The sequence below is a fragment of the Ochotona princeps genome, chromosome 14, assembly GCF_030435755.1.
Source record: "Ochotona princeps isolate mOchPri1 chromosome 14, mOchPri1.hap1, whole genome shotgun sequence".
NCBI classification, from domain to species: domain Eukaryota; kingdom Metazoa; phylum Chordata; class Mammalia; order Lagomorpha; family Ochotonidae; genus Ochotona; species Ochotona princeps.
In genome coordinates, this window is record NC_080845.1 from 62,674,443 (window position 1) to 62,699,347 (window position 24,905).

The 24,905-nt window shown below is 52.6% G+C and overlaps 1 protein-coding gene across 1 annotated transcript in view; it reads left to right on the plus strand.

The window, feature by feature from the left end:
* WNK2 (WNK lysine deficient protein kinase 2) overlaps window positions 1-24,905 on the plus strand; it is a 111,118-nt gene that overhangs the window by 19,363 nt on the left and 66,850 nt on the right. The window contains exons 3-4 of the mRNA XM_058672431.1: window positions 18,333-18,505; window positions 19,350-19,570. Of these exons, the coding sequence (XP_058528414.1) occupies window positions 18,333-18,505; window positions 19,350-19,570 (394 nt within the window). The remainder of the gene's footprint in view (window positions 1-18,332; window positions 18,506-19,349; window positions 19,571-24,905) is intronic.

Consider the following 24,905-nt stretch of genomic DNA (forward strand, 5'->3'; position numbering starts at 1 on the left):
TCCATCCGTTCCTTCACTTGTTATTCTTCCATTGTGAGGGTGCCCTCAGATCTTGCAGGGAATTACACATGGGAAGATTTCATTGACTTTCTTCTTGAACTGCTCTAGATTTCAACAGAGCCAGTACCTGGGAGTCAGGATCGGAAGGGATTAGCCTCAGAGGATAGGATAAATTCTGGAATGAATTCTGTTGCTGGGCTGCATGTGGCTTTACCTGTGTAATGGGATCGCAGTCAGGGAGGGTGGCCCCTGGTAGGCCAACGTCAGTATGCCCAGCAGATGGCTGCCTGCCCTCTGCACCTTCTAAGCCTCTCCCTGGAGCCATCATAGCTGACCCTGCGTGGGATCATGTCAGCTAGGCTCTCCCCTCCTAGGTGGTCACCACCCCTTCTTCCAGAGCTTGGCGAGACTGCTGGAGTATGACTGTTCCATGCTGTAGCCTGCCACCTGCAGGGTTGCTGAGGCTGAGTCTCGATTTTCCATCTGTAAATTAGGAGCACATGGAGCTTGGGCCTGAGGGACGAGGCCCTGCCTGGGAATCTGGCTGTCCATTGGGCTTGAAGAGAGAAGCCTGAGGGTGTGGCGGAATGTGGGGGGGCGGAGGGGGGCGACAGGAGTGAGAGAGGCTAATCAGAGATGGGCTCTCCTGATCCTGTGTTTGTGGGTTGTTTAGGTCCCAGAGTTTTACTCTTGGGCCCTTGGAGTGGTTCCCACTTGTGGACGTGAAATGTTGTAGGTGGAGGTGGGGAAGATCCCGGGGCATTAGAGCCAGCTTCTCTAAGTCCGCCTGAGGAGGAAGACGGCCTCACCACCCCACTGTGCGAGCGCCCTTCTGGTGCAGGGCACCTGTGAATGCCAAGCGCTGGATTTGCGATTCTCTCTCACTCTTGGGGAGGGACTGGGTTCCTCCTTCCCAGAGTTGGTTGGAGCAGCATGTTGGTGGTTGTGTGCTTACAGGGGGCACACCCTGGAGGACGCCAAGGGGGTCACTGAGGTGGCTCTGCTCCTTCCACTTCACTGCCTGTTTCTGACTTCTGGTCCTATTTCATCACATAATTGCTTATCTACATGTGTTCTCAGATGTAATTAAAAGAGCCATTCTTGGATCTTTGAGCTTATAGTGTGCACTCAGAAGTTCTGTTAGGCATTTTTCTGTAAATTGTCTGTAGATTGTGGTCAAATGATTGCAGCCTATGACCTTGAGTGAAATGCGTTAGCACTGTATGACGCTCTGGGTGACACAGCACCTCAGAGTTCAGTTCTGCTTACTCCCCTGCTTTTCGTGACAGTGTTATGCAAAACGCTGCCCATTCAGTTACACCCCATATGACGTTGCTCTTACTGTTGTTGACTTGTATGTCAGTGTTAATTGGGACTAATGCATTTTATTCATTTTATTGCTTTCTGTTCTTTCCTGCAATTCCATCTGAGACCATCTTCCCCTTTATTTGAACTTTTACTTTTGTATTTCATTTAGTAGCTGCTTGGCAGTGATGACTTCTGTCTGAAAAAAATCTGTTTTTAAAATTTCATTTTATTTTATTTGTTGGACAGTCAGATATACAGATAGGAGGTGAGACAGAGAGCAAGGTCTTCCATCCGATATTCACTCCCCAAGCAGCCGCACTGGCTGGAGCTGAGCCAGTCCGAAGCCAGAAGCTAGAGCCCCTTCCTGGTCTCCTACGTGGGTGCAGGGTCCCAAGGCCTTGGACTATCATCCACTGCTTTCCCAGGCCACAAGGAAGGAGCTGGATGGGAAGCAGGACTGCCGGGATTAGAACTGGCGCTCATGTGGGATCCTGGCATGTGTGAGGAGAGGACTTTAGCTGCTAGGCTATCACGCCAGGCCCAAATTTATTTTACTTTTATTGGAAAATCACATCTACAGAGAGAAGGAGAGACGGAGACAAAGTTCTTTGTTGTCACACGGCATGTTCACTCCCCAGGTAGCTGCAACAACTGGAACTAAGCCAATCCAAAGCCAGGAGCCTAGAGCTTCTTCCAGGTCTCCCACGTGGGTGCAGGGTCCCAAGGCTTTGGGCCGTCCTCCACTGCTTTCCCAGGCCACCAGCAGGGAGCTAGATGGGAAGTGGAGCAGCTGGGACATGAACTAGCACCCATATGGAGTGCGAGGTGAGGATTTAGCTTCTAGGCTATTGTGTCAAACCCAAAAATCTTCTTTCTTGATTCAAGAATGTTTTTGTTGGATATAGAATTGTAGGGCAGGACAGGGGCCAGTGTGATGACACGATGGTAAAGCTGCTGTCTGAGATGCCGACATGCCTTCATGTCCTGGCTGCTCCACTTCCTGTCCAACTCCCTGCTAATGACCTGAGAAAGCAGATCACCTGAAGGGTCCCTGCCACCTACATGGGAGACCGGGAAGAAGCTCCTGGCTTCAGCCTGGCCCCACCTGGGCAGTGAGTAAGCCACTTGAAGATCTCTCCGTAACTTTCAAGTAAATAAAGAGCAGGGAGGTAGGGCAGGTTTTCCCCTAGAACTTTGAAGGTGTCATTCCATAGCTCTTTTGTGCAGTTTCTCCTGAGAGCAGCTCAGTCTGCGTCGCTTCTTAGAGGGTCTTAAACAAAAGTCATAGTTTCCCAAAACTATAGTAAGATACCCACAAATTCAAGAATAATTACATACTTCAAGCAGACTATATACAAATAAAATCACGCCCGAGTGCCTCAGATTTTAAAACTTGTGGGATTCAAACTTGGAAAGAAAAAAACATCAGAGGCTGAATTTCTTTTTTTTTTTTAAAGATTTATTTATTTTTATTACAAAGTCAGATATACAGAGAGGAGGAGAGACAGAGAGGAAGATCTTCCATCCGATGATTCACTCCCCAAGTGAGCCACGATGGGCCGGTGCTGTGCCGATCCGAAGCCGGGAACCTGGAACCTCTTCCGGGTCTCCCACGTGGGTGCAGGGTCCCAAAGCATTAGGCCGTCCTCGACTGCTTTCCCAGGCCACAAGCAGGGAGCTGGATGGGAAGTGGAGCTGCCGGGATTAGAACCGCTGGCCATATGGGATCCTGGGGCTTTCAAGGCAAGGACTTTAGCTGCTAGGCCGCTGCCGGGCCCCAGAGGCTGAATTTCATGTTTAGATCAACATCCCATCGCCTGAGGTATTCCATTGCCTGGATGTAAAGATTCCCAAGCGTAAAAAGTTTGAAATCTGAAACACTTCTGGCCCCAAGCACTTTGGATAAGGGAAACAGCCTGTTTTGTGTTCAGAGTTTTAGCTTTTTAGTTCTAATTTTTGATTGATTCTTATTTCACAGATTTTAATTCTTGCAAAGTTACTCATCTTGGTATCTATTTTCTTGATTACAGTAATTTTTTTAAAAGATTTATTCATTTTATTACAAAGTCAGATATACAGAGAGGAGGAGAGACAGAGAGGAAGATCTTCCGTCCAATGATTCACTCCCCAAGTGAGCCGCAACGGGCCGGTGCGCGCCGATCTGAAGCCGGGAACCCGGAACCTCTTCTGGGTCTCTGTGGGTGCAGGGTCCCAAAGCCTTGGGCCGTCCTCGACTGCTTTCCCAGGCCACAAGCAGGGAGCTGGATGGGAATTGGAGCTGCCGGGATTAGAACCGGCACCCATATGGGATCCTGGGGCTTTCAAGGCGAGGACTTTAGCTGCTAGGCCGCCGCCGGGCCCGATTACAGTAATTTTAAAACTTATGCATGATAAAATACTTGAAGGTTTTTATTTTGGTCATGTATTTTTTCCTCTTTGTTTTCTTTGGTCTTTTGGTTTTGTGTCTTAGTCTGGTAAATTTTTTTCTTCAGTGTTTAAAAACTGGAGGTATTTCAGGCCCGGCGCAATAGCGCAGTAGTTAAAGTTCTCGCCTTGCTCTTCCGGGATCCCATATGGTTGTAGGTTCTAATCCCAGCGGCCCTGCTTCCCACCCAGCTTCCTGCTTGTGGCCTGGGAAAGCAGTCGAGGATGGCCCAAAGCCTTAGGACTCTGTACCCGCTTGGGAACCAGGAAGAGGCTCCTGGCTCCTGGCTTTGGACTGGCTCAGCTCCAGCCGTTGCGGTCACTTGGGGAGTGAACCATCGGATGGAAGATCTTCCTCTCTGTCTCTCCCTCTGTCTTTCTACCTTTCCAACAAAAATAATAATAAATCTTTAAAAAAATTATGGAGGTATTTGAGGCTTTGAATCATTTTGTCATTTTCTGGGGATTTGCCTGTGCAGTAAGAGTCAGAGCAAATCGTAGTCCAGCTGGGCCTGAGCAGCCACAGCTCTATTCTGCCCTGACCACCCTGCTGGTATTGGCACATTCACTGAGGCTCCCAGCCCGGCTTCCCGCACCTGTGAGCCTGCTCCAAGCAAGGTGAACCATCCGTGGGTGCCATGTGAAAAGTGTAGTAACAATGGAACTGATTTTATTATGTATTCCAAATATTATCAATGTAAATTGTGAATAAGATCCTAAATATTCCTTCCCTCCCCAAAATATGCGCGTACACTTAAAACATGTCTCAAGCTGGGCTGCCTTGCTGCCTGCACTTGTGGGCCATAGGCATCGCCGGCAGCTTTGAGCCACAGAGCTGGAGAGGGAGGAGAGACAGTGCTGGAATGTGGAGGTCCCTGCTGCCTAGGCGAGGCAGGACCCTAGGATTTTGAGGTGAGGTGGGTGGAGCTGGTGTGTGTGCCGTGCACCTGCTTGTCTTGCTTGTGGCTGCCAGGGCTCTTGCTGCCACATCCAGGAAAGGAGGTTGGATGTAATTGGTCATTGGGGAGTAGATGTGGGTGGCATGGGCTTCTAACCCCTAAGTGGCTTTGGGCCTGCATGATCCTGTTCCACATGCTGCTGGAACAATCTCAGTCAATGCCCCTCCCCCACTTCCCCAGAATCTAGCACAGTGCCTAACTCGGGGGCACCACAGACATTTATTTATGCTTCAGGGTCTGTCCAGTGGATACCCTTGTCCTAAGGCCATGTGCCAATCTCTGGCACCTACAGCTTGGCCTCCGAGATGGTCTTGGTTCAGGGCTCCGGGGAAGGGTCAGTCAGGACCCGAGCTGTTTTTGTTCAGGGGTGGATTAGAGGCTGAATTTAGAACCTGATCCTTGTGCAGCAGCAGGCTTCACACCCTACCCCTTGTGAGGGCCAGGAGCCTGCAGTTGGACATTTTTCCCGTGTTGGGGATACGTAGGGGAGAGGTCTGCCTTGTGGGGGAGGGGCTGTAATCTTCAGCAGGCAGCCACACTCTGTACACAATGTCCCTGGGTGGGGGGCTGAGGGGTGCGGGCTGGATGGCCAGTCTCAGGAGGCCGGAGGACCTCTGTAGCCCAAAGAGTCCTAGAGGCCTTGGCTCTGGCTGCTCTGCCCTCCCTCCGCCTCAGGAGCTGTCCTTGGTAGTTGAACTGTTAATCTCACTGACCCATGCCCATGATGCTCTCCAAATCTATCTTTAGGTGTCCCTGCGGTGAAATGGCCAGTCCTTTCTTGAAACCAGAGATGTGATGTGACCCAGGGGCAAGGGGCAGCTGCCTGGCCTCTGGCCCTGGCCACCTTGGTGTCCGCTTGGGGAGGAGCTGGGAGCTGGGTGTGTCCTCCAGACATGTGGAAAGTTCCCATGGGAGGTGTTTTTCATGGCCTCCACTGCTCTGAGTCGGAGGGCTGGGCTGGCTACTTCCCTGTGAGGAGGTCATGAGAACGGCAGTGGCATCCTTCAATGGGCCCGGCCACATGTGGTGTCTGCTACCAGTGTGGGCAGGTTTCTGTGCTGGCAGAGTGGATTGGGGCTGGCTTATTGCCCCAGCCTTGGCTGGTGTCTGTTGTCCTGATCTGGTTTTCCATTTCTGCCTGCTGACTGCTTACCTGGGTTTCCCTCATCCACCTACCACTGGGGGACAGCAGCTGGGTGCTTGGGTGCCTGAACGTGAGGAGCCAGTGCTCAGGATGTGAGAGCGGGACAGTACTTGGTGCAGCATGTCCAAGGCCTGTGGCCAGGTGCCTGGATGTCCCCAGAGGATGCCAGGCAAGCACTACTCCTACTGCCACCTATGGACAGGTGCCCTGGGATGGGTGGTTTCCAACAAGATGGGCTTTTCTCTAGGGCATTCCCCTGCAGTGTGAATGTCCTGTGTTACACCACCAGCCCCAATCTTCACATGTTAGCATGTCGAGGGTGGGGCTGGCCCTCCATCTGGAGAGCCTATAGCAATCCTAGGGGATTCTGGGGGCTCGTGTTCTTTCTGCTGCTCCATTGGCCACAGGCACCTGCCAGTCTGAGTACAGTGGAGCCACCTGTCTCTGAAAGGTGTGTATACAGGTCATAGGGAGGGACTCTTCCATTTTTGCTACAGAGGAACCCGCCATCGGGGACTTAGTGTGGGTCCAAGCATCCCTGTTAAGGAAGACCCCTTCCATGCAGATGGCCAGGAAGGTGCCGTCAGTGTGGGTGTGCCGCACAGAGTGGAAGAGGAGGAGGCTACTCCTTTGTGTCCTCCCACCCTCCCCGCGTTCTGGGCCAACCCTGTACATTTGGAAACTTCTATTAGGAAATGAAGACACCCTTGTGTTCTGTATCTGGCTCTCCGGAGCATTTCCTGCCCCCAGGCTCCTGTATTGTTGCTGAGTCTATTGTGCTGAGTGGAAGTGATGTCTCACTGGCGTTGGCGTCCCTCACAGGTGCATGTAGCACACAGACCCTACCCCCAGCTTCTCTCAGTTCTCTCAGCTTCTCTCACACAGACCCTGCCCAGGTTTCTCCGGGTAAATGATGGGCAGAACCCAAAAAAGCATCTCTTGGCCCCCTGTTAGGACAGAAATCTCTGCTCTGAGGCCTTGGGTAATGTAAATGGGCAGTGGCTTCGTTTGCAGAAGGTCCTGCTGGATGATGCCACCTCGGGGGCTCCTGGCGTGCCACTGGACGGTGTCTGCTTGGCACTTTCGTTCTGGGGCTAACTGTAGCCCGAAAATTCGAGCCCCTCCTTGTTGCAGCCTATTCCCACCTGCCAGCACAGTGTCCCTCTACTCTCCAAACTGAGGCCAGGAACGAGTGGCTTGCAGTAGGGTCCCTCACTGGAAGGTGTCTCTGCTTGGGCTGCCCTGACCTCCTCCCACACCTCTTGTGGGATTGGAGTTGGGGCTGCACCTTCCCTTTCCCAGTCTGCGTTCTGTCCTTAGCCTCCTCAGTCATGAAGACCCCTCAGGTTTTGTCTGTTGGGCCTGATTGCCAAGGGCAGGACAGCAGTGAGGAGGTGCTAAGGTGAGGCATGTGAGCCAAAGTGCTTCTCGGTGATCTGTGAGTCAGTGCCGCCTTTCTGGGTTTGTGTGTTTGTAGGGGGTGGAACACTTGGGGTCCCTGAAAGGTTTGATTGAGAACCCCATGGTCCAGCCCAGAGATCCTTGATGGGAGTTGTGGGATGTGATCTTGCATTTGGGTAGTGTTGGGCACCCTCTGGAGAAGAAGGGCCTTATCTTCTGGTGTAGTCTGCATGGGGTCTGAGGCCCTGAGTCAGATGTTGGGAAAGGGGTAGGCTTGGGGGGGTCCCTTTGAAATGCCTTGTGCCAGCCCTCAAATCACCGTGCTGCCCCGCCTGTTGCCCAGGCAGCTGACAGAGCCGTCAGTCATGCTTGTCCAAGGGCTGTAGGAGGACAGGCATGTGTGGGCCCTGCCCTGTGTCTGCCTGGTTCCTTTTCCTGCCCTCAGCCTTGTGCATGATTAGAGGTGGTGGCCTGGCTTCCAACTGACTACGCTGCTGTTTCCAGGGCTGGGGCTTCTTGATAGGTGTTCTTGTGGGCTGGATGAGGCCCCAGTGAGGTGTGGGAATGGGGACCTCTGCAGAGCCCTGCTCAGGGATGCCCTTGCCAAGGATGAAGGCTCCAGGGCTCACTAGGGCTGGCAGAATGTGGTGAGCCCTGCTGTGGCTCACGAATTTCCTCTGCCACTTGCTGACCAAGAGAGAGTGTCCTCAGGGCCAACGTAAACCAGAGGGGCTCAGGCCCCCACTGTCTCCCACGCTGATGACTGCGCCGTCCTACTCAGCGAGGGGCAAGCTGTTTGTGAATTCTCAGCTGTAACAGTCCCTTGGTCCAGAAGTAAAACCCATGGCCCCGGAGTCTGCTGCTGTAGGAGGTGGCACAGTGAGCTGGATTCCAGCACGCCCACCTGGGCGAGTCCAGAATGACGTCCAGGCAAAGCCGCATCATGGCAGCTGCTCTGTGCCAGATTCTGGACAGGGATGAGGGGGAGGTAGCGGGGTGGAGGCAGATGTGTGTGTTCTTGTGAAACCACCCACAGAGGAGAGGGTCACTTGAGGGTGACTGGGTTTGTGAGAAGCCTTCCAGAGCATGGAGTCAGCATTTGCAAAATTTTGGAAACAGAGTCATTTTGGACCATGGATGCCCACCACGGCCTGATGGCTTCCACTGACCACTGTTCTGAGTGTGGCTGCTGGGAGCTCGCTGTGGGTAGGGCCTGGTCCTGCAGGCTTGGAGAGAGTGAAGCCTTGGGTTGCTAGACGCCTTTGCTCATCCCTCCTCTTTTGAGGAGAATGGGACTGTTCACAAAAGCATGGCCTGCCGGCGGCGTGGCCTAGCAGCTAAAGTCCTCGCCTTGAACGTGCCGGGATCCCATATGGGCACCGGTTCTAATCCCGGCAGCTCCACTTCCCATCCAGCTCCCTGCTTGTGGCCTGGGAAAGCAGTCGAGGACGGCCTAATGCTTTGGGACCCTGCACCCGTGTGGGAGACCCGGAAGAGGTTCCAGGTTCCCGGCTTCGGATCGGCGCGCATCGGCCCGTTGCGGCTCACTTGGGGAGTGAATCATCGGATGGAAGATCTTCCTCTGTCTCTCCTCCTCTGTGTATATCTGGCTGTAATAAAATGAATAAATCTTTAAAAAAAAAAAAAAACAAAAACTAACAAAAGCATGGCCTGGATCTATCTGCCCAGGAGAATTGAAAATGTCCTGGAGCTTTTGACAGAGGTGACAGAACAAGGCAGCACCTGGCTGCCTGCTTGTCCTGTGCCATCTGTAATGGGGGCAAGTCACGCCCTGTCTTTCTCAGAGGTCAGAGGTCAGGGCCATGTCCAGCATCGGCCACTTGTGTTCATTAAGGGCAGGGAATGTCTTCACTTTGGTGGTGATGCCTGTTTTTATATGTGCTGTATGTGATGTATGGATGAGGTGAAGTGGGACCATGGTGTGATGTTGCAGCGACTATCACAGGGAACAGGTTGCTCAGCTTTGTGGGTCCTCCCCGTGCTGGGCAGCAGCAGGTGCTGGGTGTGGACAGCTGCTCCTGAGAAAGGAGGTGATGGATGACTCCACCGAAGCCACAGACAGTTCAGCACCTGCTTCCTGTCCTTGGCCCTGCCGTGACACCCATGATACATGGTCTGAACCCTTGCCTGTCTGGATCTTCTCCTCTGGGAACCCAAGCCCTGCCCACACCCTGATGAGTGGGCAGCTCCTTACAGCCACTGCTTCTCAGGGACAGGAGGTAGCCCGACTGATGCCCCACTCTATGGCACCACGTGTTTACTTGCTCTCTTCTGCCATGGGCTTCCCCCTACAGAAGCTGAGTGAATGTGGGGGATGAAGTGACTTGATGTCTCTGACACACTCCCTGGACCCAGACCCTATACCTACTTCTGTCTTGAGTGAGAGGGCCACTAGGAGCACTATGTCCCTGGCTGGCATACACTCCGTTCAGGTCCTCTGTACTCTGGGCTTGCAGAGAGACCCCCCCCCCACATCCTCTAGAATGCCTGGGGCTGGTGGGACATGCCTGGGAGCTGAGGAGGACCAAGAGTGTGCATTTGTGTGGTCGAGGTCTCATGCTGCCATCTCGCAGTGTGGGATGCTCTCATGGAGTTGGGACTTGTTGATGTGAACACTAAAGTAGCAGAAGGAAGGTGAGTCTTTAGGGACAAGGAACTCGTCAGAGGCCTGGGACCCTTTGTCCCAGCAAGCCCTCCTGAATCAGTTTTGTTTTGATTTGCAGCCATGTAGCACTGGGTGGTCAGCTGATGCAACTGCCTTGCCCTGTGCCGGGATTGCACTTGGTACCCAACGGGTCTCAGGGCACCAGGCAGCTCTAGTCAGTGTCTGGACCTCAGGCCTTGTGGCATCCTGCGGGCAGCAAGCCTGGCTGCTGTGCTCACTGGGGCTGTTCCAGTAGCGCTGTGACCCAAGGGTGTGCAGGAGCTTAGATTCTCTCACCAGGCACCACTGGGTGTCTCCCACTGTGGCCTCATGGCTGCGGTGTTTGCAGGACAGCCAGGCCTCATCCCTGGGGGCCCTTTAGCCAGTGTAGTCCCAGAATGTTTTGATCTTTTGCCTTCTAGGGCTGGGACCACTCATGCTATGTTGGGAACATGGTGACTCAGTGGCTGCATTCTCCTGTGTTTGGTGGGCTGGGTGGCCCATGTGGTGTGCTGGGCCTGTGACTGGGAGCCTGTCCCTTTGGTCAGAACTTGAGGATCTGTGCAGAACTTTTCATAGGGCTCAGATGGATTCTCCCACCCTTGCCTACTGGACTCAAGCCTTTCCAGCCTATCAGTGAATGAACTCACCCCGCAAACGTGAGTTTGCCAGTGGCTGCGTGCTTCAGCATGGAGTTGCCAACCTACCAGTGAGAATTGTGGCAGCTTCCAGGAGTGGGTGATGGGCGGGCTTCACTTTGAGATGCCTGACCGAGCTCTTCCAGGTGAAGCAGTTGAGCAGTACGCTGCCTTGATAGGTGTGGGTATTGGCATGAAATACAAGGGAAATTCCCCCTTCCTACTCAACCCACCTGTGAGGCTCCATTGTTAACAGCTTTTGCCTCCCACGTCTTTACCAACTGTAGCTGCTACCTGCTACCGTCAGGAAGGCTTCCTCCGTGACACCTGGTCCTCCCCTTCCCCCTTCGGTGTCGCCTGCCTGGGCCGTCCCCTAAGGTCACTCACTCTGGGTCTTCGGGATTCTGGCGTTTCCCTGGAGTCGATCTGGACCGGATCTGGAGCTGGGTTGTTTTCTCGCTGCTCTGATCCGGCCTTGCAGCTCTTTTATTCTTCCAGCTCAGGGAGCTGCTGCTTTGCTGTTTGTGTCGGGTGCTGTCTGCACAGCACCTGTGGCACGGGTGTTTGACTTCCAAGGAGCGCTCTCACCTGTTTGGGTCATGGGACATGTTCATTGTCCATAGTGGAGTCTCTAATAGATTCTGGGCTGTGATGAATGCCCGAAGGTGACCCCTTGTCCTTGGCTGGTGTGGAAACCTCCCCTCACTCCCCAAGCCTCTCATCCACCAGTTCTGCCCACCCCCATGGGTACCACGTGCCTCAGTGGCTTAGTTCGGCATCACTTCCGAACTTGGCGATCTCCCATCCACGTGGGACCACACTGGTCACACATTTTGGGTTCTGCCTTTTTTTTCCTTTTTTGTTCTGAAGGGGGAACACACATTGAGTTGTATTGCAGCAAACAGGTTATACACTTTTAGTGTTTAAAACCAAGCACCATCTTTCTTTTCTAGAAAAAACCAAAAAATTTAAATAAGCAGGGACAAAATTATACTAGAGAATGTCAATTCCAAATGAGATCTTACAGGATCTGCTAATTCTCCGATTGGGTGGCAGGGCTCAAACCAACATTAGGAGAGATTTTCTTTTTTTTTTTTTTTAAGATTTATTTATTTTTATTGGAAAGTCAGATATACAGAGAGCAGGAGAGACAGACAGGAAGATCTTCCATCCGTTGATTCATTCTGCAGGTGACTGCAATGGCTGGAGCTGCGCCATCCGAAGCTAGGAGCCCGGAGCCTCCTCTGGGTCTCCCACACGGATTCAGGGTCTCAAGAGTTTGGGCCATTCTCGGTTGCTTTCCCAGGCCACAAACAGGGAGCTGGATGGGAAGTAGAGGTGCCAGGATTAGAACCAGCTCCCGAATGGGATCCCGGTGCGTGCAAGGCAAGGACTTCAGCTGCTAGGCTACCATTCCGGGCCCAAGAATTTTATTTTCTAAAAGTGTCATCTTAGTCTGCAGGGTCGTTTGTTAAGCATCACAGTTACACCTGCTGGAGGGGAAGCTGTGTTTTCAGAATGCCCAGTTACCCCACCCAAGCATCTTAATCCCACCCTTTGCTGACCTTCTGTATCCCTGTGTTCTTTTAAAGCAGAGACAGTAGATGAATATGCATTGTTGGATGCTGACTGTCCTTCTTATAGAGATGCAGTGTGATCTCTGAGCCCAGTACGCAGAGAAAGGAGGGGCCAGATAGAATTCTGTGCTGCCCCACACAGGGGCCTGGCACCCTTCAGCTCCCAGCAGAGCGGAGGGAACAGAAGGTTTTCTTTTTTCCCACAGAGCATGGTGGTGTTGATTTCATACAGTTTTTGTCGAGACAAGAAGGGATAAAATAAATTGGGAGCACAAAGGGGAAGAGACTCTTTCCCCATGTGTTCCCTCCACAGTGAGATGAGAACCATGGTGCAGAGAAAAGAGAAACTCCGAAACAGGGAGGCTGAGCACCAAGAGGCAAAAAAGGAAAAATGAGAACCTGGCAGCTGCTCCCAGGGATCGAATCCGCTGGTGTTTGCTGTGGGTCATCTCTCTCCTTCCCTTCATCACCTTCATCACCTTCATCCTCCTCCTTTGTATCCTCCCCTCTTCCTTCCCCTTCCTCCATATTGGGAAACAAGTAGTACTATAACTGGATTTGGCCAAGTCAGGGGACTCCTGCGCATTCCCCACATGGTGCAGGGACCCAAGGACTTGGGCTGTCCTCTCTTGCCTTTCCCAGGCACATTAACAGGGAGTTAAGTTAGAGTTGGAGCAGTCAGGACCCAAACGGGCACCCATATGGCATGTTGGCATTGCAGTGGCAGCTTAATTCTCCTTGCCACAGCACCGGCCCCCAGATGAAATTCTGTGGTGAGGAGAACTTTATTCTTGAAGTTGGGATTTTCATCCGAGTAAGAATTGTTCTGTGACCTGGTTTAGTTGGTGAGAGTGTGTGGTGCCTCTTTGTCCTCCCCCACTCCTGTGGATGGGTGACAGATGTAATGACCCTACACTGGGGGTTTTGGCCATCAGCTCTAACCTCTTGTGAATAAATGGCTGTAGAGTTGGTCATATTTCTGTTCATTAACTCTTTCATTTTGTACTCCTTCAGTTCTTTTAGTGTTTTCATATTATTCCCTTTGTCCCTTGGACCAACCCCAGAGGCCCTCGTGTCTGCTGGCCTCATGGCAGGAGCTGTCTAGGCTTCTCTGAGGCGGAGTGAAGATGGGGCGTTTGGGAGCCATGCTTACAGAAAAGTCCCTCGACCAGGATCAAGCAGGACGAAGCTCAGAGAACGGGGTCTGGCTTCTTTTAGCTTGATGGTCCTGAAATTTGCCCATGGTATTTTGAGACTCAGGAATTTGTTCTTTTTTATTTGATTTATTTTTTTTTAAACAACTTATATTTATTTGTCAGAGGAAGTTGTTGTGCTGGTTCACTCACCAAATGTCTGGACCATCTGGGACGGGACCAGAGACCTAGAACTCAATCCAGGTCCCTACACGTGGGTGGCAGGGACCCAAGTGCTTGAGCCATCACCCACTGTCTCGGTAGACGGGGACTTGAGGGGCTAAATCTCAAAACTGGGCCCTCCGATGTGGGACATGAGCATCCTTACCCACGTCCTGTGAGGCTAAATGCCTGCCCCAGGAGTTGGTTCCTTTTCATTTCTGAGTCATGGTCTGTTTGGAGGGCTGAGGCCATGGCTGTTCCTGTTTTGTCTGCGGCTGTTAAAACACCTCTGTGTCTGTCATTTGTGGATATTCTAGAGGGGGGTTGGGGGGACAGAGGGCCGCTGCAGAGCTGCCTAGGGCTGTCCTGTCTCTCACTCAGAGAGTGTGTGTATGTGAGCGTGTGTATGTCTGAGTGAGTGTGTGTGTGTGAGAGAGAGAGAGAGTGTGTGTGTGTGTGTGTGTGTGTGTGTGTGTGTGTGGTGGGCAGGTGCTTTCAGTTCCCAGTAGTTGTGATTGTCAGTCTCTCCCATGTAGTCTGGGCAGCAGCATTTCAGTGTGTTTTTAGCTGGCCTCTTCCTGGTGGCTGAGGCTTTGAGCATCTTTTCATATGCTGTTGGACCATTTCTGTGTCATCTTCTGTGCCTTACAGGAGTTCTTTGTGTGTGCTAGATTGGAGTCTTTTATCAGTTTCACATGCTGAGATGAGCTTCTCCCAGTTCTTGGCTCGATCTTTTCTTAAATAAATAACCCTTTTTTGAAGGGTTGACGTGGTGGTGCAATGGTTAAGCTGTTGCCTGAGATGCTGGCATCCCACATCAGAGCACTGGTTTGATTCCCAACTGCTCCACTTCTGAGCTGTCTGCTAATGAGCCTGGGAAAGCAACAGATAATGGCCTAAGTACTTGGGCCTCTGCCACCCATGTGGGAGACCCAGATGGAGTTCCGGGCTCCTGGCTTCCATCTGGCCCAGACCCAGGTGTTAAGCCATACAGGAAGCAGATGAAAGATTTTTTTCTTTGTCTTTGTCTTTGCCTCCCACGCCTACGTCAGTCTCTCCTCTCTGTCAACCTGCTTTTTAGGCCTCAGCCTGCAGTATCAGCATCTCTGATGGGAGTCAGTTCAAGTCCTGATGCTCTACTTCCTACCCAGTTCTCTGCTTATGTGCCTTAGAAATCAGCAGAAAATGACCCATCTCCTTGGGCCCCTGCACTCATGTGGGAGGACTGGAAGAAGCTCCTGGCCCAACTCCTGCTGTTACAGCTGTTTGCAGGAGTGAACCAGCAGAGGAAAGATCTCCTTTTCTGTCCATAAATCTGCTTTTCGAGTAAAAATAAGTAAATCTTTTTTTTTTTAAAGATTTATTTATTTTATTACAAAGTCAGAGCTACAGAGAGGAGGAGAGACAGAGAGGAAGATCTTCTGTCCAATGATTCATTCCCCAAGTGAGCCGCAACGGGCCGGTGCGCGCCGATCCGAAGCCGGGAACCAGGAACCTCTTCCGGGTCTCCCACGCGGGTGCAGTGTCCCAATGCATTGGGCCGTCCTCAACTGCATTCCCAGGCCACAGGCAGGGGCTGGATGGGAAGTGGAGCTGCCGGGATTAGAACCGCCGGGCCCAAAATAAGTAAATCTTTAAAAATTTTTGATGACGGGCCCGGCGGCGTGGCCTAGCGGCTAAAGTCCTCGCTTTGAACGCCCTGGGATCCCATATGGGCGCCGGTTCTAATCCCAGCACCTCCACTTCCCATCCAGCTCCCTGCTTGTGGCCTGGGAAAGCAGGAGAGGACGGCCGAAAGCTTTGGGACCCTGCACCCGCGTGGGAGACCTGAAAGAGGTTCCAGGTCCCGGCTTCAGATTGGCGCGTACCGGCCCGTTGCGGCTCACCTGGGGAGTGAATCATCGGATGGAAGATCTTCCTCTCTGTCTCTCCTCCTCTCTGTATATCCGGCATTCCAATAATAATAAAATGTTTAAAAAAATTTTTTTTGATGAGCAGAACATAGAACATGTCCATGTTTTATTAACTTTTCTGTACTTAGTGTCTTATTGGGTTATGGAATCTCTTTTTTAATATTTTTATTTGAAAGGGAGAATTACAGAGAAGAGCAGAGAGAGAGAGAGAGAGAGAGAGAGAGATCTTCCATTCCCTAAGTTTATTCCCAAAATGGCCAAAACAGCCAGAAATGAGCTGATCCTAAGCCAGGAGCCAGGAGCTTCTGCCTGGTCTCCCATGTGAATGTAGAGGCTTAAGGCCTTGGGCCATCCTCTGCTGTTTTCCCAGGCGCATAAGCAGGAAGTTGAATGGGAAGTAGAGTAGCCTGGACTTGAACTGGCACGCATGCTATACCAGCCCTAATATCTGATTTCCAAACATCCTTGTTAGGAAAGCAACTTCAGCTTTAATGTGCTAGAAGTCTTTTCTTGATTGTTCCTTTTTAAGTAGATGCTTGCTTTTATTTGTCGTGTCAACTCCTTGGGTCCTTATGGAAACATTATGTATTCGTTTGTTTTCGTTGAATGTGAAAGGCAGACAGAAAGAGAAAGACTGATATGGTTCCTTACTCAAATGCTGGTAACAGCCAGGGAGGGAGCGCTACACTAAAGCCAGGAGCCAAGAACTGTACCTGGGCCTCCCTCAGGAGTGGCAGGGACCCAAGTGCCGGAGCTGTCACAAGTGTGTCTAAGGATGTGCAATGACAGGAAGCTGGATGGGAAGCAAAGCGGCTGGGACTTGAGAACTAGGGACCCTCATATGAGATGCAGATGTCACAGTGGTCACCCCGCTGCCCCTCTTGTGAGAACATTATGTGGATGTTTTGAAGTTGCCCTCACCTCACCTATGGCTTGCTTCTATGGGTTTGCCAGTGCCCATGGCTTCTCTTGGCTCTGTGGGTGAATCTGTGTTACCTCTCTTGGAAGTGGAGGCCTGGCCAGGTGTGGGCTGCAGGGAGAATCAGCCACTATTTGGGGTCATTGCTTAACAGAGAGGTACTCCTCCGTGTGGTCCTGCAACCCACATCTCGTGTCTGTATTGGAGCCTGGCTTGATGCTGTATGGGGCCTGGGCTTGTGTTTCCTTTTTTTTTTTTAAAGATTTTATTATTATTGGAAAGCCGGATATACAGAGAGGAGGAGAGACAGAGAGGAAGATCTTCCATCTGATGTTTCACTCCCCAAGTGAGCTGCAACGGGCCGGTACATGCCGATCCGATGCTGGGACCAGGAACTTTTTCCAGGTCTCCCACGCGGGTGCAGAGTCCCAAAGCTTTGGGCCGTCCTTGACTGCTTTCCCAGGCCACAAGCAGGGAGCTGGATGGGAAGTGGAGCTGCCGGGATTAGAACCGGCGCCCATATGGGATCCCGGGGCTTTCAAGGCTAGGACTTTAGCCGCTAGGCCACGCTGCCGGGCCCTTGTGTTTCCTTTTATCTCTGTTCCCTTCTGCTGTCTGGGTTCACCTGCTTTCTGTCTCTTGGAATTCTTCAACATTCTGTTTCTCTGTGATCCATGGTGTTTATAGCTGTCTTCTGAAAATACACACGTCCCATTTCTGACATTGCTATGGCTCCCTAGTCGGGGGAGGCAGGCTTTGCCTCCTCTGGGACTCAGAGGTGACGCTGAGCCCTGTTCAGGTTCAGAGTGTGTCAGCAGGGCAGGTGGGCGTGAGGGGCGTGCTGGCCCACAGCCCTTGGCTTCATCTCCTAAGATGAAGTGGGCAGGTCCCCTAGCCTTGAGCCATGCCAGCTCTTTGGGGATGGTTCTCTGGAAGAGTGGGTAGGGCAGGGCTGGGGCCTGGATGGGCTCCAGAATTAATAAGGTGGGACTGGTGCGGCGATGGATGCATGGGTGCCTGCTGGCATGGTGTCCTCTTGGGTGAAATATGTAAATGGGAGATGCCCGAGCTCTTGGATCAGATGAGGTCCCCCGGATGATGCAGATGATGATAGTGGTGGAGGTGGCGGCTGTTTAAATTCAGGGTCAGGGGTCTGTTCCACTGACCCATGGCTGTGTCCTGGAGGCTGGGTAGGTGAGGCTGTGCCCTCCCACTGTGCAGGGTCAGCATGCTGGCCCTTGAGCCTGAGATCCTTTGGAATTCTTCATTCTGTGTTCCTAGGTCTGGTCTCTGGTGCATGTCATTGTCTGCTTGGGCCTTGTCTATTGTGTCTTCAGCACTTCCTCTAAGTTGTACACAGGAAGCAAACGTGTTCATTATTCTTCTCCCTGTGGCTTAATAAGAGCAATTTGGAGACAATAAAAAGTCTGTGCATCAGGCTGTTTGCAAGAATAACCTCTGGTGTCACATAACTTTAGAAAACAAATGTTGAGGCTGTCATGTGCAACGTAGAGTATGCCTTCCACATACTGTAGTATTGTTAGTGCTGAGCCATCTGCCTGGCACTCTCGAATCACAGCCTCTCTCACAGGTACTCCCCAGCCAAACCCGGATGTCTCCTGTGCTTTGGGGTTGAGTACATCCTGCAGCAGGTGCCCTGAAGGGGAGCAGGCCTTTGGGACTTGTGGACAAGTGGTCAGTCTCTGGCTTCTCCAAACTTCATTGCCTGAGGTCTTGAGCGGGGGCTGTACCTGTGCTCCTGGAGACCGACGCTTTGGGGCTGGTAGCTGAGTGTCCCTGGGTGGTCTCCTTTGAGCAACTTCTGTGCCCTGTGGGTTTTGGGGACATCTGTGTCCCTGCTGTGTGGTTGGTGCCTCACAGAGAGGGAGGCTTAGGGTGAAGCCTCCCTGTTCTTTGCTGAGCCTCAGTTCTCTGCCTCTGTGAGGCTCTCCGTAAGGAGCGAGGTAATGGCCAGCGGTCCTGGGCTCTGCAAGCACCACACACTTGGTGCACGTGTGTCTTGCTGCAGGACCGGAAGCTCACCAAGCTAGAGCGGCAGCGCTTCAAGGAGGAGGCGGAGATGTTGAAAGGCCTGCAGCACCCCAACATTGTGCGCTTCTACGACTTCTGGGAGTCCAGCGCCAAGGGCAAGCGGTGCATTGTATTGGTGACTGAGCTGATGACCTCAGGGACGCTGAAGACGTAAGTGCCCCTGCTCTGTGGGCTGGGGTGGGTGGCTGCTGAGGGGACAAGGCCACTTGCCACAGCTAGGACTGGCTGAGATCCTGGGCTGAGGGACAGCTGTCTGTCACCTCAAGGAAGTGTACCCTACCTAGGACTTGGAAGCCAAGTCAAAAGGACCACATCGAAATGACTGACTGACCCTGCCAGCTTCTGGCACTCTCTGGCCTCCTGTGCCAAAAAAATGTTCATCTCGCAGACATAGCCAGGACGCTGTCCTCACCAGGCCCTCTTGGATGGGATGTTAGAAGGTGGTTTCCCTCCCAGGGAGAAGGCTCTTGGGGTTTTCAGGCCATGGAGCAGGCAGCTATTCAGGCTGAGCCGACCACCTAGGGGAATGTAGGCCCGTAGTGTTCCCTAAGGCAGTCAACTGGGCTTTCCTACTGGCTAGCCAGAGCCCGGCTCCACTTGAATCAGCCATCAGCTTGGCCCACTTGACCATCCCTAAGGTGCAGCTCCGAGCAGTCACACAGGTGGCTTGGCCTTCTTGACCTATGACCCTACTTGTCCAGTTGGCCCTGGGCCTCTCCCCCTGCTACTGTGACTTCTCAGTTGGCCTCTCAGGCCCTTCCAGGCCTGGGCTCAACTCAGGGCTGGTCTGAGCGTTAGTTAAGGAGGTGCTGGGTGCCGAGGAAGCAAGGGGTGCTTGCTTGTGGTCCCGGCCTCCGCTGTTTGTGCTCAGACCTGTCCAGGTCTCCTCTGTGTTACCTTCGCTAGCATGTGTCCCTGGCCCATCCCCCGTGTACATGGGTGAGGCCATTCCCGGGAGCCACACCCACACTGTTAGCTGTGTCCTGCCACACAGGTACCTGAAGCGGTTCAAGGTGATGAAACCCAAGGTGCTGCGTAGCTGGTGCCGGCAGATCCTCAAGGGCCTGCTGTTCCTGCACACGCGGACGCCGCCCATCATCCACCGGGACCTCAAGTGTGACAACATCTTCATCACCGGGCCCACCGGCTCCGTGAAGATTGGCGACTTGGGCCTGGCCACCCTCAAGAGAGCATCGTTTGCCAAAAGTGTGATAGGTGAGCCTGTGTCTCCTGCTGGAGCCCCAAGGCTCCCAGGGTCTTGGCTGAGCAGGGACTGGGGAGGGGGCAGAGAGAATCTGGGTTAGACATGGGGGAGGAGACATGGTGGGCAGTGTGTGGCCAGGCACGTAAGTCACTCCCCTAGGCGCTGGTGGTTCAGCCGGCACAGTTGCTGGACCTGCTTGGAACTGGATGAGCGACTGCTTCTGCCCCGACTCAGTCCTGGGTGATCTGTGGTGGGAAAGATGAGCCACCTTACACAGAGCGTGGGTGAGTGCTGTGGGTGGTGTGGCTACTTGGAACAGGGAAGCAGGCCCTGGCCACAGAGGAACTGGAGAATATTATGACAAGTGGCACACAGCTGGTCTCAGTGGGCAGGGAAGGGGTATTCTAGATTATGGGGCCCAAGAAGTGACACTGTGGGGAGCTCCTGGAAAGGTGTTATGCCTGTGATAGGGGTGGGGAAGTGGCACGGGGGGATTCAGTTTGCTGAGCATGTTCGCTTTTCTTGCTTAGACTCACCTTTTGGAGAGGAGATTCCTTGTGCCTTGGGGGCAGCTGGCTGGAAGCTGCTTGCAGGGTTGAGGGCTTGCATGTTAGTATGCCCACCTCTGGCGTATAGGGTGCTCAATGTCCCCCTAGGTCCCAGGTGGTCCTTGTGAGTTTGGATGCTTGCGAAGTGGCTACTTGGAGGGGGTCAAGATGGCTGGGAGATACTAGCCGGTACAGGGCCAGGCCCGAATGGAATCTCATGGGAACTGAGACTGGGATTCTGTGTGCCCCCATGTGGGATGGCTTCCCACTAACAGGCCTGGGCAGCTGATCTGGGGGCTTGAGATGTTGATGGTGTTAGGGAAAACAAGACCCAGAGAGACTACTGGTTTACTTGGGGTGGGGGGTTGGACCATGATTCCTGGGGTGGAGTGGCTGCCTTGAAAGAGGGGAAGTGGCTCTTGGGGAAGCAGAGCCAGAGGAGGGCAGGGGTTGACTCATGCCTCAGTTTCCCTGACGGGTCAGGGGAAGGTGAATGCTTAGGCCTGCAGGGGCCCAGGGCAGGGAGCCAATACCTTGGCTCCAAGCTCTGGGTGGTTTGCGGCTCAAATCGGGTGGCTGAGAGGGCCACCTGCCTCAAATGGCATCACTCAGGCCCCGGGCTTCCTGGCTGGGACTTCATGATGCTGATGCTGGAGCAGAGGCTGAGGTTTTCCAGCAGGCTTAGCAAGGCTCTGCACTCCCATGGGGACCTGGTTCTCTAGGCTGCCCTTGTTAACACTAATCTTGGCTTGTCCAAGGACCCCAAAAGTTGCAGTTAGGGAAGCATGCTCTGCTGCCACTGCTCAGGAGTCTGCTGATGCTGGGCTGCAGGCCCGACTGGCTCTCCCTGAATCTGATGGTGGGGATCCTCTTAGCAGTTGGCACAGGCCGCCTGCAGGGTGTCTACCCTGGGAGTAAATTGGCCTCTGGGTCTCTGGTTCTATCCATGTCATGGCCTCAGGCCACCAGCCGTCCTGTCCTTGGGAGGCAACCACCTTGTTGACTTGTGTCGGGTGCCTGGTGAGCACTTGGAGCTCAGCAGAGCTGTGAGGGTTCCGTTTACACTTCAAATCTGGTCCAGCTCCCTGGGCTGCTCAAACCCCATCAGAGGATATGATATGCCCATGCTCCCTTGGGTGCTGTTGTCAGAATCAGCTCCATGGCCACTGTCCCTTGTTCTGATCTGATTCCAAGTGTTGACACAGGTGTGCGCCTCCCTGGATCTCATAGCTTCCTGGGTGCATTTAGATGGTTTGTGTGAGATGGGCTGGGCCTGGACCAGGCCTTGAAGGGATAGACAGGAGGTAGAGGAGGTCCTTGCCCACAGGCTGTGCGTGGCTAGGGCAGACAGCTCTGCAGGAAGAGCTGAGAGGTGGCAGGGATGGAACTGGGCCTGCTGGAGAGTGAGCTGAGCAAGAGAGCTACAGAAACTGAGAGTGGTTATTCGAGGAAGCCGCACACTGGATAGGCTGGGTATATCTTACAAAGGGGAGAAGGCTGGTTGCTGATCAGCACTGAAGGCCTCTAGCAGGTGTCAGGGTCCCCAAGCAGACACAGGCTCACTTCCCCCACCCCATCTTCCCGTGAGAAGACAAGAGGTGGGCCTGCCTGCTGGGGGAGAGCACAGATGAGCCACCTGGGTTGGTTTGGCTTTGACCCAGTTCTCGAGGCTAGTTATGGCTCGCAAGTGTTTAACTTCTGTAGAGCAAGTTTTTATTTTATTACAGACCCTGAAGCAGACACAGGCTCACATGGCGTGGCTTTCACAGGCACCAGGGTCATTTTAACGGCAGGCTAGAGCGGGTTCCTCGCATATCCCAATCCCCACCAGGCAGTAGGGACGCTGTGCTTGCTACCGGGTCCCTTAACTCCAAAGGACTGGGCCACTGACACCTGCTTGTCTTAAAAACAGCAGAGAAGCTGTTCTTCCCTTACAGAAGGGGTGGCGAGGGGTCCTCCCGTGTCTGATGGGCTGGGTCTGGACCAGAGAAGTATCAGACACCTAAGGGTGCAGGCAGGTGTTGCGTGAGGAAACCCTGGAGACACTCCTTAGTGGCCGAGGTGATTCAGGCCTGTGCAGCCCTGGGGAGCCCCTCGGGGTAGTTTCTGAGTGCATCCTGAGGCACCCCAGGACCTGGGAGCAGGCGCTTCCCTCAGCTCTGAGCTGTGGCACAGGCTGTGTTTGTGTGTGTGGCTTTCCTGCCATTCACTTCCAGCCCCTGCCTGAGCAGTGCATTTCCTATCCTGTGGCAAACTTGGAGGAGAGAAACTTTAGATGTTTAAAAGTTGCCAGTGCAACAGAAAAAAATTGCAAGACCTTAGAAAGAAAGATAAGCATTTCCAGGGCAAGGTTGCCCAGTGCCATGCAGTCCCATTGGTTCTGACAGACTCTGCAGGGTTCTGTAGGCTGATCTGTGAACCTACATATACCACTATGTGCTGTTTAGGACCTGTACTTAAATACAGGTACAGTAGTATCCCGGCACAGTAGTCTAGTGGCTAAAGTCCTCACCTTGCAAACGCTGGGATCCCATATGGGTGCCAGTTCATATCCAGCTGCTCCACTTCACATCCAGCTCCCTGCTGGGACCTGGGAAAACAGTAGAGGATGGCCCAAGGTCTTGGGACCTTGCACCTGTAGGGGAGATCTGAAAGAAGCTCCTGGCTCTTGGCTTCAGATCGGCTCAGCTCCAGCTGTTGTGGCCACTTGGGGATTGAACCAGCCGACAGAAGGTCTTTCCCTCTGTCTCAGTATCAACAAATACTTTGAAAGTGGCCATGTTGAAATCTCTGGTCCCTGTTCTCTGGTTGGGTTCAGCAGGTGCATGGGACCTGTTTCCCGTAGGAAGGTCTCTGTGATGTTGAGGTGAGAGCTTCTTGTAGAGAAGCGGAAAGGTGTGAGCTGACTTGGTAAAGAATAGCCGTGGCATGCCTCCCAAACGGCCTCTGGCCATCTGATGCCACTTGAAAGGGCAATGAGCTCCTGTTATCCTGGACTGTGTATATTACACTGAGGCAATAGTAACTTTGCATGACTGAGGGATTCCCTGTGTAGACGTGGGCTTGCACTCGCTGTGCTTATAGGACATGCGCAGTTCCTATGTAAACACTTCTGTGGGACCTCATACGGGGATGCTGTTTCCCCAGCCATGTCTGTCCTTCCAGAGAGGGGGAGTGAGCATCCATGTGGGCTGTATGAGGTCCCATGAAATCATTTGATCTGGCCCTGCCAAGTCAACCACATCAGGATTCCAATTTCAATAAATCAAAAGCAAATTAAAAAAAAAGACTTATTCGTATGAAAGGAAGCATTACACAGAGAGAGGGCCCGCGTGACTGATCTTCCGTCTGCCGAGTCCCTCACCAAATGACTGCTACTACTTGGGATGGGCGAGGCGGATGCCTGGAATTCCGTCTGGGTCTCCCACATTGGTGGCAGGGATCTGCTGCTGCTTTCCCAGCTGCACCAGCAGGGAGGTGGATCAGAAGCGAAACAGCCTGGACTCACACCAGGCCGCAGTGGGGGTGCTGACATCATAGGCTTTTACCTGCTAGATCACAGCACCAGCCCCAGCAGGCTAATTTTTAAGTTGGTAATTTCGTATGGCTAGCCAGTGATGTTATAGATACCCAAATGGCCTTGACGGAAGGGTTCCTCACCCCTGCCTTAGGGATACACAAGTCAGGGTGTGCACTGGGTGTGGGCCTTGTTGCCTAGAAGTCGGCACCTCCACCTTTTGGGCAGGGAGCAGGGCTGTGGGCTGGTCACTGGCCTCAAGAGTCATGAGGTCCCAGGAACTAACTTCGGCCTGGAACAAGCCATTTTTGTTTAATTGATTTTATGTAAATAGCTTATAGAATGCCTTAAACCATGTTTCCCAATATTTGTGTGTTCATATACATTTTTAAATAATTATTTTGGGCCTGGTGCAATGGCCAAAAAATAAATGGCGTGAACCAGCAGATTGAAGACCTCTTTCTGTCTCCCTTCCATCTCACTGCCCAGAACTTTTACAAGCACAATAAAGTTTTTCCCTAAAGATTTATTTATTTTTGTTGGAAAGACAGATCAAATTTATACAGGAGAGAGAGAGAGAGAAGATCTTCAATCCACTGATTCTTTCCCCAAATGGTGGCAGTAATCAGAGCTGAGCCAATCTGAAGCCAGGAGCCAGGAGCTTGTTCCAGGTCTCCCACACAGGTGCATGGTCCCAAGGCTTTGGGCCATGCTTCACTGCTTTCCCAGGCCAGGGAGCTAGATGGGAAGTGGAGCAGCCTGGATGTGAACGGGCTCCCAAATGGGATCCTGGCATCACAGGTGGACAATTAGCCTTATATGCCACTGCACCAGCACCAAGTGGCACACAGTTTTTTTTTTGCTTTCTTTGTTTTAAGGTTTATTTATTTAAAAAAAAAGATTTATTTCTTTTTATTCCAAAGCCAAATACACAGAGAGAGGAGGAGAGACAGAGAGAAATATCTTCCATCTGATGATTCATTGTGCTGCGCCAATCCAAAGCCAAGAACACGGAGCCTGTTCCGGGTCTCCCACACGGGTGTAGGGTCCCAAGGCTTTATGCCGTTCTCGATTGCTTTCCCAGGCCACAGGCAGAGAGCTGGATGGGAAGCAGGGCTGCCGGGATTAGAACCGGTGCCCATATGGGATCCTGGCGCGTTCAAGGCGAGGACCCTAGCACACAGTTAAGTTAGTTCTTCATGAAAATATTCATTAAATCTTTCTGCAGAGGGAGTAGAGAAAAATGAGAGAAGAGGAAGAATAAAGTTTCCAAATGAATCT